This window comes from Gorilla gorilla, chromosome 6 (assembly GCF_029281585.2).
Source record: "Gorilla gorilla gorilla isolate KB3781 chromosome 6, NHGRI_mGorGor1-v2.1_pri, whole genome shotgun sequence".
Lineage (NCBI taxonomy): Eukaryota > Metazoa > Chordata > Mammalia > Primates > Hominidae > Gorilla > Gorilla gorilla.
In genome coordinates this window covers 111,196,953-111,212,484 of record NC_073230.2, presented here as the reverse complement: position 1 = coordinate 111,212,484, position 15,532 = coordinate 111,196,953, and the positions used below count along the sequence as shown (strand labels likewise).

General features: G+C 37.8%; 1 protein-coding gene across 2 annotated transcripts in view; it reads left to right on the top strand.

The window, feature by feature from the left end:
- The window catches only part of PTPN12 (protein tyrosine phosphatase non-receptor type 12), a 103,364-nt gene that overhangs the window by 35,353 nt on the left and 52,479 nt on the right, over window positions 1-15,532 (top strand). For both annotated transcript variants that reach the window (XM_004045637.5, XM_055392518.2), the window contains exons 3-5: window positions 8,733-8,809; window positions 10,850-10,945; window positions 12,847-12,885. In XM_004045637.5, the coding sequence (XP_004045685.1) occupies window positions 8,733-8,809; window positions 10,850-10,945; window positions 12,847-12,885 (212 nt within the window). The remainder of the gene's footprint in view (window positions 1-8,732; window positions 8,810-10,849; window positions 10,946-12,846; window positions 12,886-15,532) is intronic.

Here is a 15,532-nt window from a genome sequence, read left to right as displayed (position 1 = left end):
ATGACCTTGGACTGATCCTCTCTGTGCCTTGGTTTTGTCATCCTTAAAATGGAGATTATAATAATACGTTTTAGGATTATTTGCACAATAGACAGGTTAATATTAAATGCTTAAAAGTGTACCCAGTGGCCAGGCGCGGTGGCTCACGCCTATAATCCCAGCACTTTGGGAGGCCGAGACTGGTGGATCACGAGGTCAGGAGTTCGAGACCAGCCTGACCAACATGGTGAAACCCCATCTCTACCAAAAATACAAAAATTAGCCAGATGTGGTGGCACGTGCCTGTAATTCCGGCTACTCAGGAGGCTGAGGCAGGAGAATTGCCTGAACCCAGGAGGTGGAGGTTGCCGTGAGCCGAGATTGCGCCATTGCATTCCAGCCTGGGCGACAGAGTAAGACTCTATCTCAAAAAAAAAAAAACCAGTGTACCTAGCACATAGTAACCAATCATTAAGCTTTTTCAAAATAACCAGTGTACCTAGCACATAGTAACCAATCATTAAGCTTTTGCAAAATACACTCCACTTTTCTCACCTGTTGTCTTAGTCTGTTCAGGCTATTACAGAAATACCATGAACAGGGTTGCTTATTAATAACAGACATTTGTATCTTCAAATTCTAGAGACTGGGAAGTCCAAGATGAAGGCACCAGCAGATATGCTGTCTGGTGAAGGGTCACTCTGGCTCATAGATGGTGCCTTCTCACTGCACCTCACATGGTAGAAGGGGCAAACAAGCTCTCTCGGGCCTCTTTAGTAAAAGCTGGTAATCCCATTCACAATGCATAATCTAATCATCTCCTAAAGGCCCTACCACTTAATACTGTTGCATTGGAATTTATGTTTTAACTTATGAATTTGGGAAGGACACAAATATTCAGACCATAGCACCAGTCTGCCTCAGAATAGGGGATGACATGGCTTTCTGGATACTTTGTATTAAACAAGATAATCTTAAGGTGATCCTACATTGCTCTGGAATTATTCATGCACACATTCAAAGAGTTAGCCTGTCCACTTTCTTTTTCTGTCGTCTAGCCGTAGGTTTCTCTTTTCATATGATGTTTCATTTTCTTTGTTTTTGAAACGGTGTCTTGCTCTGTTGCCCAGGCTGGAGTGCAGTGGTGCGATCTCCGCACACTATAACCTCTGCCTACCGGCTTCAAGCTATTTTCCTGCCTCAGCCTCCCAAGTAGCTGGGATTACAGGCACCTGCCGCCACATCCGGCTAATTTTTGTATTGTTAGTAGAGACGTGGTTTCACCATGTTGGCCAGGCTGCTCTCGAACTCCTAACGTCAGGTCATCCGCCTCCCTTGGCATTTACTCATTTTACAGAAAGCTCTGAGGGTGTACTGTATGCTGGGAATGCAACAAAAAACAAACTGGCGAAAATCCCTGCCCTTGTGGAGCTTATATGTTAGTCAAGGTGATGGACAATACATATTAACATATATGGTCTGTCATGTGGTGGTAATTAGTGTTATTGAGAGTATGGTTCGAATGAGAGATAGGGAGAAAGCAGAGGATAGAAGGGGAAGTTTACAGTTTTGGCTGGGGTAGTGGGAAAGATTAGTGGTGTGGTGTTAAACTGGTCCTCTGAAAGTTCTGATTTGTATTGTTTGCTGATTTCTGTGATAAATGGATTATTTACCATAATCATCACAGCAAAACTCTGAGGTAAGTACTGTTATGTGCCATTTTGCAAACAGGAAACTGAGACAGAGAGATTAAAAAGCTTGTCACACAGTTAAATATTGTGGGGTAAGAATTTAAACACAGGCAGTTTTAAAGCCTTCACTAGGGTGATTTTGCCTCTCAAGGGACACTTAGCAATGTCTGGAGAGATTTGGTTGTCACAACTGGGGTACGGGAGTGGACAGGCTGCTAATGGCATCTAACAGGTAGAGGCTAGGAATACTGCTACACATCCCGCAGTGCATAGGATGCAGCCCCCTTCCCCAAACAAAGACTTCTCGCCAAAATATATGAGTGTCAGCGTTGAGAGACCTTGTCCAAGAGCTTGAGTTCTTAATTACTGTGCAGTAATCAGATTGACAGTGCCTTTTTTCCTTTAAGTTATTTAAAGTTTGATAAGTAGGTCTCCAGTAAATTTCTAGTTATTTTGACTTGGGATTTTTTTTTTCTTTTTTTTGAGACAGAATCTCACTCTTGTCGCCCTGGCTGGAGTGCAGTGTGGGATCTCGGCTCACTGCAACCTCTATCTCCCAGGTTTAAGCAATTCTCGTGCCTCAGCCTCCCAAGTAGCTGGGATTACAATCACCTGCCACCATGCCCAGCTAATTTTTTGGTATTTTTAGTAGAGACAGGGTTTCACCATGTCGGCCAGGCTGGTCTCAAACTCCTGACCTCAGGTGATCCACCCGCTTCAGCCTCCCAAAGTACTAGGATTACTGGTGTGAACCACTGCACCTGGCCTGGAAATTTATATTGAAAGTAATTGTACTGAGAGATATGTGCTTATTTACTGTTAGATAACTATTTAATTCATTGCCTGGGCACAGTAGCTCATGCATGTAATCCCAGCACTTTAGGAGGCCAAGCTGGGCAGATTATTTGAGCTCAGGAGTTCAATACCAGCCTGGGCAACATAGCAAAACTCAACACACACACACACACACACACACTCTCTCTCTCTCTCTCTCTCTCTCTCTCGTGTGCACACTTGTGGTCCCAGCTACTCAGTAGGCTGATGTGGGAGGATCACTTGAGACCAGGAGGTCAAGGCTGCAGTGAACTATGATTGCACCACTGCACTCCAGCCTGGGTAACAGAGCGAGACTGTCTCAAAAAATAAGATGGAGAAGAATTTAATTCACTAACTTCCTTTGCATGTTTTAACATGTGCAGTGCTTGCAGAAATAGAATTTTTAAAACAGGTTTGAGGTATAATTTACATACCCATGAAATTTATCCATTTTAATTGTGCAATTCAATGATCTTTTTAAAGTAAATTTATAGAGTTTTGCAACAATTAATACAATCTAGTTTTAGGACATTTCCATCACCCCTAAAAGATCTGAGTCTTCAGCCCTGGGCAGCTGTTAATCAGCTTTCTGTCTGTATAGATTTTCCTTTTCTGTGAATTTAATATAAATGTAATCATACAATATATAGTCTTTTGTGTCTAGCTCTTTTAACAGTTTTTTTTTGAGATGAAGTCTCATTCTGTTGCCCAGGCTGGAGTGCAGTGGCATGATCTCGGCTCACTGCAACCTCCGCCTCCCAGGTTCATGAGATTCTCCTGTCTCAGCCTCCTGAGTAGCTGGGATTATAGGCGCACATCACCACGCCTGGCTAATTTTTTGTGTTATTTTTAGTAGATACAGGGTTTCACTATGTTGGCCAGATTGGTCTCGAACTCCTGACCTCGTGATCCGCCTGCCTTGGCCTCCCAAAGTGCTGGGATTACAGGCTTGAGCCACTGTGCCCAGCCTCTCGTTAACACATTTTAAAGATTCATTCACGATGTAGCATGCATCGATAGTTCATTCCTTTTTGTTGTTGAATAATATTCCATTGTATGAATGATGAACATATTGAATAATGCTGCTATGAACATGTCATACAACTCTCTGTGTGAACCTATGATTTTGTTTCTCTTGGATGGATAGCTAGCAAAACCATGGAGAGGAATAATTGTTTTCAGTTTTTTGATACTGAGATTATTTCTAAATATACTTAATAAGAGCACCAATCTGGCAGGGCGAGGTGACTCATGTCTGTAATCCCAGGACTTTGGGAGGCCGAAGCGGGCAGATCACTTGAGATCAGATCAAGACCAGCCTGGCCAATACGGTGAAACCCCGCCTCTACTAAAAATACAAAAATTAGCCAGGCATGATGGCATGTGCCTGTAGTCCCAGCTACTTGAGAGGCTGAGGCAGGAGAATCACTTGAACCTGGGAGGCAGAGGTTGCAGTGAGCCAAGATGGTGCCACTGCACTCCAACCTGGGTGACAGAGCCAGACACTGTCTCAAAAAAAAAAGAGCACCAATGAAGAATATTAAAACAGCCACCCAAGTTCTTTCTTGCTACTTCTAGTTCCCGGCACTTTGCCGGGTGTTAATGGTGGCCCAAAATCATGGGTGCTGTGGCTTTCTCCCTAAGGTGTCACAGGAGCTAAGGGTGCCACTTAACAAACTGCAGAAGATGCAGGCAGGTGAAGGACACCCAGTCTGCTGTGGCAGTGGAATGTGGCAGAAAAGCCAGCTGGGAGGGCGGGGAGCAATCCTGGAAGGCCTGGCTGACCCCACAGTTGAACAGGGTTTGGTGTGTCATTGCTTTTAGGCCTTTTCAGTGGACAGAACTGGGGTGGATATACACTCATTTATTTGAAATCATGCATTTGTTCCATACTCCAATTCCAGCCCACCCCTTCTTTGCTCTATGGTCAAGTGAGTGAGAACAGGCGGCTACATTTTCAGCCTTGCTGCTCACCGCTTCCTTCCAGTAGTCCCATGTTGCTTCATATCTCTTCAGTACATGTACTTATTTAGACCCAGAGCCTTGGCTTTTAAATCAGACAGCCCCAGTTTCAAATGTGTCACTGCCATCTCAGTTTTGTGATTTGGGCATATCTCTGTCTGTGCATAGCGATAATAACTTGTATCTCCATGGGTGTGTGGTGAGGATAAAATTATGTGCTTAGAGGAAACGTTCATTCCATGGTAGCTATTTTTTATTAATTCTATACTTTTGAACCTATTATGCTACCTATAATGCCCTATTTTTTTTTTCTTTTTAATCATTGGCAAACTTCTCATTCCCTGAGACCCAGCTTGTCACACCTCTGAAGACTGCTGATATCCTCAAGATGTTCCTTACTCCCTTTCCTTGCTACTACTTTACTATGGATATATGAACAACATTATTGTGCTTATTACATGCAATAAATATTTATTGGATGAATGATACTAAAATTCACATTTAAAATGCCAAAATCAAAATACACATGATATGCTGTATAAGTAGCATAATGTTGATTTTTAAATCTCATGTGCTGTGGGTACATAGTAGAAAGCAGTGACTACCAAATTTGCCTGTGTTTTAGAATTTAAATGAGGAGTTTTAAAAAGGGTATTTCTGTGCCCCATTTTTAATTTACTGAATTGAACTTACTACAAGATATAGTACTCCAGAAATCTTGGATTTTAATTTGCTTTTCCCAGCTGTTGAATGATTGGGGATAGATGAAATAAGATTGGCAAAATGTTGATAATGAAGCTGGGTAATGGATATACAAAGATTCATTATACTGTTCTATTTTGGTGTATGCTTAAAATTTTCCATCTTAGAAAATTTTTTAAAAAAAGAAATTACCAGCCTGCATGTAGCCAGCCTGGCACCAGTCCTAACTATCATTTGGGAGCCACTATTCTCATTTGGATTTACAGTCACCAGAAACTTTACTGAGGACCCAGTGGTAAACCAGCTATTGTATTCTGCCTTTGAGATACTTTGAATAGAGGCTAATATGCCATATGAATAAGGGTAATTAACTGAGACCCCTTATTACTGGCAAACATGGTAAGAGGAAGCTTCCTGTAGTTATTCAGCCATCATTATCCTAACCACTGAATATTCTATTCTCATTTTCCAGAGTCATAGCTTTTTTTTGTATGTGTATTTCCTATCCCAAATGGCATATAAAAAGGGGGATGGGACATGTAGGGTGGCGTGAAATAAATGACAGAGCATTGACAAACATATTTTAAACATTCTGTTTCTTAGAATACAGTGAGGAGATGAATAATTTTTACCAGAAGCAAGTATATCTTCCTTATATGTGTCTTCTACAAATTTCTAAAGAAGACTTTTTTAAAAGTAAATTTATCAATTAAATTAGCAGAACTGGGCCTTTAGTGCTATGTATAAAATTTGAGCCAATGAAAAATAAATTAGTTACTATTAGTTGTTCTTTAATACTTTGCTAAGAAGTTTATTCATGTCTGTTAACATTTCTGTATTTCCTTTTGTATTTTTACTGCCTTTGATACTCATTCATGGATTAGAAGGGATTATAATTTGATAATAATAATGGCATTTTACATGTTGTATGTTATGGTCTCTTCTAATCCAGAAACAATGAATACTAGGCAATTCTACTTCTTTAGGATTTCATAATCTGAAAGCATCTAACCTCAAATACTTACTAACTATAAAAGGGAAAGGCAGTAACTTTCCCTTTTGGTAACCAAGCAATACCATATTAACCAAGTGACCAAGGTTAACATCACAAGTACTAAAGCATATGTATATCATGTATCCTCTGATGTGTTGTACTGAGAAGGACACAATATCATTCTGTGGTATTACCAAAAATTCATAACTTCGTTCCAGTCATTTAAAAAAAATCAATCAGAGAAACTTTTTTAGATTGAAGGAGACTAAGGAGAAATAAAAATTATTATTATTATTATCTTGAGATGGAGTCCCACTCTGTCACCCGGGCTGGAGTGCAGTGGCGCGATCTCGGCTTACCACAACCTCCGCTTCCTGGGTTCAAGTGATTCTCCTGCCTCAGCCTCCCGAGTAGCTGAGATTACAGGCATGCGCCACGATGCCCTGCCAATTGTTTTTGTATTTTTAGTAGAGATGGGGTTTCGCCATGTGGGCCAGGCTGGTCTCAAACTCCTAACCTCATGTGATCCGCCCACCTTGGCCTCCCAAAATGCCGGGATTACAGGGGTGAGCCACTATGCCTGGCCACTAAAAATTAAATTTAATATGAGATCCTCGAAAGAGAAAAAAGATTAGAAAACACTGATTTGTATAGTCTTGTTTAATTAATAGTTTTATAAGTGTTAATTTTGTGGTATTATTGATCATTGTCCTATGGTTATATGTTACTATTAGAGGAAGGTCAGTGAGAGGCATGGGAATTCTCTGTACTATTTTTACAGTTTTTCTATAAATCTAAAATTAGTTCTAAATAAAAAGTTTTAAACATCAGCACAAACTGGAAAAAACTATTTGCACTTCCTGTGACAGAGGGCTGATTTTTTCTTTTTACATAGATCTCATAAAAATCAGTAGGACAAAACAGACGTGGAAAAATGGGCAAAGGATATAAACAAGTGGTTTATGGAAAAAGAAGTACACAGAACCAATACATATATTAAAACATACAATACTTTGCATAATTCAAGAAATGGAAATTAAAACAAGATATTTTTACTTTTTGGTTTGTCAGTGATGAAAAGTTTGGTAATACCCAGTCACCCTTATTACATAACCCTGTATAAATTGTTTCATACCTTTTAGAAGGCAAGTAGCAATTCCTCTGTTAGGAATTTACCCTACAGCAATGCTGGTAACAGCTATATATACATTAGTGTTCATTGTAGTAATGTTTTTAATAGGAAAAAAATGGCCCATCAGTAGAGTAGCTAAATAAAGAATGAAACATTCACATGATGGAATTCTCTGTTACACTAAAAAGAGTGAGATAGCCTAGTGCAAGCTGAGTGCAATGGTTCACACCTGTAATCCAAACACTTGGGAGCCTGAGCCAGGAAGATCTGTAGCCCAGGAGTTTTAGGTTCGAATGAGCTATGATTGCAGCACTGCACTTCAGCCTGAGTGACAGAGTGAGACCTTGTCTCTGTATTTTAAAATAATAGTAAAAATAATAAAGTAAATCTTTCTGTGCTTTGGGAAGAGTTCCAGGATATACTATAAACTGAAAAGTAATGATACAGAACAGCATGTATAGAATGCTTGCATTTGTGTAGTAGTTTTTCAAAGTATATAACTATATGTGTAATAAGTACACTTGGAATGGGAAAAATAACTTTAGTATAGTATCTTGATGGGAGAGAGCCCTGGAATTGAAGGGCAGGGGAGGCTTACTTTTCACTTTATACCTTTCTTTAAGGTCTAATTTTTAAAAATTATATACATATTCCTTTAAAAAAAATCAATAAAAACTTAAAAGAAAAATATACTTCATAAAATTTTTTTAAAGATTTTTTTACTCTATTACCTAATAATAACTATTATTAGCCAAGAGCAGTGTCGAACACTTTTTATATATAATCTCAATTCATTAATTTGTTATAATTTGCTTTTTACAGTTTCTTGTGAAATATGAAAGTTACATTTTTTTAATAAGAATTTTAGCATATGGGCTTGTGTATCACTGGTTAGTATTCATCAGCCACTTGGTATGTTTGTTAAAAGCTGCAGAGGCTGAAACCCTAGATTCTGCTCTAGTAAATCAGAGATAATGTCCTGGAATTTGAATTTTAAAAGAGTTCCAGAGATGATTCTTATTGCAACTTTAATACACTGCTTTACGTCACTGGTGGTGGTGTTTTTTTGTTTTGTTTTGGTTTTTGGTTTTTTTTGTTTTGCTGTTGTTGTTTTGTTTTAAGACAGAATCTCACTCTGTCACCCAGGCTAGAGTACAGTGGCGCAATCTTGGCTCACTGCAACCTCTGCCTCCTAGCCAGGTTCAAGTGGTTCTCCTGCCACAGCCTCCCGAGTAGCTGGGATTACAGGTGCCTGCCAGGTGGTGATTGTCTGAAAATTTATTTCATTTCCTTTCAGTTTAATGTTAGAAATTACCCTGCTGGTACCTAGAGTCCATTTTCATCCACTGTTTTTTAAAATAAATGTTCTTAAGCTGTCTATTTAACCTTACTTACGCTTCATTAGAAAATACCTGTGTGTCAACCATACATAATTTTATGAATTTTTTTCTCGTAGTTGATCACAGCCGAGTTAAATTGACATTAAAGACTCCTTCACAAGATTCAGACTATATCAATGCAAATTTTATAAAGGTATGTACTAATTTTAAATGGTGTTTCTCTGCCATATTAATGTCTTTCTACATACTAGTTTTGTAAAAACTTTTTGAATTGCTCAAACATGATACCAACAGCAAAAGAAATAAAAATAAAGCCACTGCCCTGGCACAATGTTTTTATATGCTTTCCTTCTAGCCTTCTTATTCATATAGATAAATAGTTTCTACTTAGTTTTGTGATAGCAGAGATAACATTTTCTTTTTTATTTCTTCTTTCCCATGGAAGTCTTACCTATTACTAAATTATTTTCTCAGTTATCCCTTTGGACACAAATGAACATCATCAATCCCTGTTGTTGACCCATATAGGTTGTTTCCAAATTTTTTAAATGATAATATTGCAGTAAACATCTTTGTTCTTTTGAATAATTTCTTAGGATAAATTACTAGGGGTGGGATTACTGGATAATACTGATTTAAAATTCTAGAACATAGCTTTAAATGGAAAACTTTTGGCAGTTGTCACTGTTTCAGGTGGCAACCCAAAATCCAAGATTAAATAGTCTCTTTTATAATCTTTGTTTAGATACCCTTTGATGAAAAGCAGTCAAGTTCTTTTTTTTTTTTTTTTTTGAGACGGAGTCTCGCTCTGTCGCCCAGTCTGGAGTGCAGTGGCGCTATCTCGGCTCACTGCAAGCTCTGCTTCCCGGGTTCACGCCATTCTCCTGCCTTGGTCTCGATCTCCTGACCTGTGATCCACCCACCTCTGCCTCCCAAAGTGCTAGGATTATAGGCGTGAGCCACTGCGCCCAGCGTCAAGTTCTTTATGGTATCAGTAGAGATAGATGCAAAGTGCCACTTGATTCAGTTTAAATAAAAGGCTTTTTTTCCATCAGCTAATCTGTGTTTTTTAATCTTTCAAGTGATATGATAGTATAATTTTCATTTATTTTATATATGGTGTTTATACATATTTTCATATGTTTTTGTTGATAAAAATGTTAACTGATAAAAGTTTATGCTAGGCCAGGCACGGTGGCTCATGTCCGTAATCCCAGCACTTTGGGAGACCTAGGCGGGTGGATCACCTGAGATCAGGAGTTTGAGACCAGCCTGGCCAACATGGGGAAACCCAGTCTCTACTAAAAATACAAAAATTAGCCGGTCATGGTGGTGCATGCCTGTAATACCAGCTTCTCGGGAGACTGAGGCAGGAGAATCGCCTGAACCCAGGAGGTGGAAGTTACAGTGAGCCGAGATCGTGCCAATGCACTCCAGTCTGGGTGACAGAGCAAGACTCCGTCTCAAAAAAAAAAAAAAGTTTATGTGGTAAAATTATTATCTATGTCAATATTCAGCAGTCATGGTTTTAAATAAAAATTTCTTTTTTTAACAAAGTTAAAAACCAAAATGAATACATTAAATAAAAACTAATAAATTGATAGTTTGCTATTTCAGATGTTGTCAATGTTCATATTCTTTTTTAAGGCTGTTTGTTAAAAGTTATAGTTTTTACTTATGCTTAATGACACTGATTCATTGTATAAGTCAGTTATGTACCAGTTTAGTATTTTAGTCAATGACATTGTTTGGTTTATATTCTCATGTTCATTATTAAAAACCTGTATAGTAGATGCTTGATAAACTTTTGAGTTGAATAGATAATGGAAGGTAGCTATGGAAGAAACTAAGAAAGAGCTCTTCACTAGTTTTAGTATTGTTTTAGAATCAGAGCATGCTCTGTATTTCTGCCAGTTAGCTTTGTTGAGTAGGTATTAGAGCTTTTGTTATTAATGCCTAGGTAAGTAATAATTTTTAATTAGCATAAGGCGGTTCTTAAATACCTATTCTGTGCACCATATCCAGTAAACAAAAAGTAATAACAGTCATCAAAAGCTTAAGTGAATTGAATATATTTTGCCATGCTTTAATATACTATGAAAGACACATTATTTGGAAATGGTTTAAGTTAAAACAACAATATTACTAATACAATTTGAAACCTTATATTTTGGGTAATGAAATATTTTTGGTAATCAAAATAAATGTGAAATTTGCTTTTAACCATTTTTAGGGCGTCTATGGGCCAAAAGCATATGTAGCAACTCAAGGACCTTTAGCAAATACAGTAATAGATTTTTGGAGGATGATATGGGAGTATAATGTTGTGGTAAGTAATTTACTTTTCACAATAAATTTTGAGAAATACTTATGTAATGACATAGGCTATTTTACTGAATAAGGAATGAGGGGATTTTTTAAAAATCCATAATTATGTTTACTTATTGCTGATGTTTACTAAAAAGATGGACCCATTTTTAGGATGTCTCATTAAATTTTTACAAACTAGGCTAAATATTTTAAGAAGGTGTGATAATAATTTAAATCTTGTCCTAAGTCAGTAAGTAATGATACAGCTATCAAACAACTTATAAAAAGCAGAAAAGGATTAGTGCTCTAATAGGTCAGTAAAATACTTGATAGTACAGTTATACTCATTTGAGTCCCTCTTCTCAGGAAAATATATATAAACACACAACTATAAATAGACTATAAATATGCAGTGTAAGAGAATTTCATCTATCCCTGGAGTTCATTCAGTGCCCTCTTGTTCTTTTGGATGAAGGGAAATAAAATGCCCTTAGATTTAGAAGCAGAGAAATTAGTTAGAATACTGCAAAGAGTTACCCTATACTGCTCTGTAGTATTCTTGAAACCTAACCATGTGCACTGATACTTTTCATTGTGTGGATGTGGAAAATCAGTAATGTGAAACTTTCATTTTTGTCTTACGGCTTTTTAATGGAATTGTAATGATTCTAAAGCATTGACATCCTCTGGTCTTTGAAAGATTAATAAAAGGGGGGAAATTTTCCAGTTATTTATATTTGCTGTACTTCACTTTAAAAACTAGATGTGCTTGGGGATTGAGAAAGAGCATGGAGAAACTTTCTGGATGATGGGAACATCCTGTATCTTGATAAGATTTGTGTTGCACAGATGTGTGTATTTGTCCAAACTCAGAGAATGTTCACTTTAGGATTTGTGCATTTCATTATATGTAAAATTTGCCTCAAGGGAAAAATACTGGAAACAATATAAAAATTATGTTCTAGATTGGCCGGGTGGGGTGGCTCATGCCTGTAATCCCAGTGCTTTGGGAGGCCGAGGCGGGCGGATCACGAGGTCAGGAGATCGAGACCATCCTGGCTAACACGGTGAAACCCCGTCTCTACTAAAAATACAAAAAATTAGCTGGACGTGGTGGCGGGCGCCTGTAGTCCCAGCTACTCAGCAGGCTAAGGCAGGAGAATGGCATGAACCCGGGAGGCAGCGCTTGCAGTGAGCTGAGATAGCGCCACTGCACTCCAGCCTGGGCAACAGAGCGAGACTCCGTCTCAAAAAAAAAAAAAAAAAAATTTATTGTGTTCTAGATAATAATATGCATGCTGAAGTATTTTGGGGAGAGTGTACTGATGTTCACAACTTACTTTGAAATGCATTTTTAAAATAAGATGGATTGATAGAGGGATAGCTATGTGATAAAACATGGTGAAATGTTAATGATAGAATATAGGTGATGGCTATACAATGTTTACTGTAAAATTCTCAACTATGCTGTGTGTTGGAAAGTTTACATTATAAAATGGGAAAAAGCAGGTGTGATCAACTTTTAAAATGGTGTTAAACGCATTCAATATTTAAATAATTATAAATATATTTTTAATTAATAGTGCTATTTATAATTAGGTAAATATCCTAAGTGATATTTTAATATAATTTAATATAATTTCACAAAGTAAATCTGTAAGATTTACATGATTTAATTCAAACCAAAAACATCATGTTAATTGGAACCAATTTAATTTGTTGCTGTATAGTTAGCCCTTGTTTGGAAAGTCTAATTTTGATAATTTCTTTAACTTACACATTTAATATTGAAACTACTTTTTTAGGCAAGCCAATTATACTTCTCAGGGTGCAAAATTCTTGAAATCTGTATTTTATTAAAAAGTAAAATTGTGTTTAACTGATACATTCTTTATCTCACTCCCCACCATCACTTTTTAGATCATTGTAATGGCCTGCCGAGAATTTGAGATGGGAAGGGTATGTATAATCTATTCCTCTTACTATTTTATTTTTAGGGATAAATATTCTTAGTCTTTTATTATTATAGTCTTAACATAAGCAGTTAATGTAGATACTTCTTTTATTTTGGGGTACTGCTGTTGCTTTTATTTCATACAAGGGACAAAATAATCTCTCAAGCATGTTGTTTTCTTTTATATTTTGTAAGTATGTTTTATCACACACAGGCATACCTCAGAGATATTATAGGTTCAGTTCCAGACCACCACAATAGCGCAATTCAAACAAATTTTTTGTTTTCTTAGTGCATATAAAAGTCATATTTATACTGTATTATAGTCTGTTAAATGTTCAGTAGCATTATACCTATAAAACACTTCATGCCTTATTTTATTTTTTCATTTTTTCTAGACAGAGTCTCACTCTGTTGCCCAGGCTGGAGTGCAGTGGTACAATCTTGGCTCACTGCAACCTCTGCCTCCCAGGTTCAAGCGACTCTCCTGCCTCAGCCTTCTGAGTAGCTGGGATTATAGGCATGTGCCACCACAACTGGCTAGTTTTTGTAGTTTTAGTAAAGATGGGGTTTCACCATGTTGGCCAGGCTGGTTTCGAACTCCTGACCTCAGGTGTTCTGCCCACCTCGGCCTCCCAAAATGCTAGGATTATAGACGTGAGCCACCGCGCCTGGCCTTCCAGGCCTTAATTTAAAAATAATTTATTGCTAAAAAATGTTAATGATCATCTGAGCCTTCAGCTAGTTGTAATCTTTATGCTGGTAAAGGGTTTTGTTGACGTTGATGGCTGCCGACTGATCAAGTTGGTATTTGCTAAAGGTTGGGGTAGCTGTGGCAATTTTTGATAAAATATAAGACAGGACCAGGAACGGTAGTTCACATTTGAATCCCAGCACTTTGGGAGGCGGAGGTGGGAGGATCACTTGAGCCCAGAAGGTTGAGGCTGCGGTGAGCTATGATTATGTCACTGTACTCCAGCCTGGGCAGAGGGAGACTCCACCTATAAAAACATAAGAAACAGTGAAGTTTGCCGTATTGATTGTCTCTTCCTTTCATGAAAGATTGCTCTGTAGCATGCCATGCTGTTTGATAGCAACAGCAGTTGCTGTTCTACCCACAGTAGAACTACTTGGCAAATTGGAGTCAGTCCTTTCAAACCCTTCCACTGCTTTATCAACTAAGTTGATTTAATGTCCTAAATCCTTTGTTGTCATTTCAAGTGTTCACAGCATCTTCACCAAAAGTATATTCATTCCATCTCAAGAAAGTAGATTCCATCTCAAGAAACTGCTTTCTTTTCTTATCCATAAGAAGCAACTCCTCATCCATTCCAGGTTTTATCATGAGATTGTGGCAATTCATTTCCATCTTCAAGCTCCACTTCTGATTCTCTTTGTTGTTTCCACCACATTTGCAGTTACTTCCTCTACTGAAGTCTTGAACCTCTCAAAGTTATCACGAGGGTTGGAATTAACTTTTTCCAAACTCGTGTTAATCTTGATATTTCGACCTCCTCCCACGAATCATGAATGTAATTAATTGCATCTAGAATGCTGAATCCTTTCCAGAAGGTTTTCAGTTCACTTTCCCTAGACCCGTCAGAGTAATCATTATTTATGGCAGCTTTAGCTTTACAAAATATGTTTCTTAAATAATAAGACTTGAAACTCGAAATTACTCCTTGATCCATGGGCTGCAGAATGGATGTTGTATTAGCAGGCATGAAAACATATTAATCTCCTTGTACATGTCAATCAGAGCTTTTGGGTGACCAGGTGCATTGTAAACGGAAATATTTTGAAAGGAATTTTTTTTTCCAACCAGTAATCCCCAGTAGTGAGCTTAAAATATTCATTAAACCATGCAATAGGGATGGGCTGGGGGTGGGGTTGAAAAAACAAAAACATGCTGTAAACAGATGTGCTGACATCCAGGCCTTACTCCATTTATAGAGGACAGACAGAGTACATTTGGCATGATTTTTAGAGCCCTTAGGATTTTCAGAATGGTAAATGAGCATTGGCTTCAACTTAATGTCACCAGCTGCATTAACCCCTAACAAGAGAGTCAGCATGTCCTTTGAAGCTTTGAAGCTAGACGTTGACTTCTTTTCTCTAGTTCTGAAAGTCCTAGATGGCACCTTCTTCCAATATAAGGATGTTTCATCCATACTGAAAATATGTCATTTAGTATAGCTTGTTTCATCAGTGCTCTTAGCTTATATCTTTGGATAACTTGCTGCAGCTTCTACATCAGAATTTGGTGCTTCATCTCGCACTTTTATGTTATGGGGACAGCTTCTTTCCTTAAACTTCGTGAACCAGCCTTTGCTAGCTTCTAACTTTCCTTCTGCAGCTTCCTCACACTTTATAGAAATGAAGGGAGTTAGTGCCTTGCTCTGGATTAGGCTTTGGCTTGTAGAAATGTTGCAGCTGGTTTGATCTTCTATCTAGACCACTAAAACTTTCTCCATGTAAGCAATAAGGCTGTTTGACCTACTTAATTTTTGTGTGTTTCCTGGAGTAGCTCTTCTAATGTCCTCCAAAAACTTTTCCTTTTTGTTCTAAACTTGGCTGTTTAGTACAAGAGGCCTACCTTTCTGCCTATCTCAGTTTTCAACATGCCTTCTTTACTAAGCTTAATCATTTTTA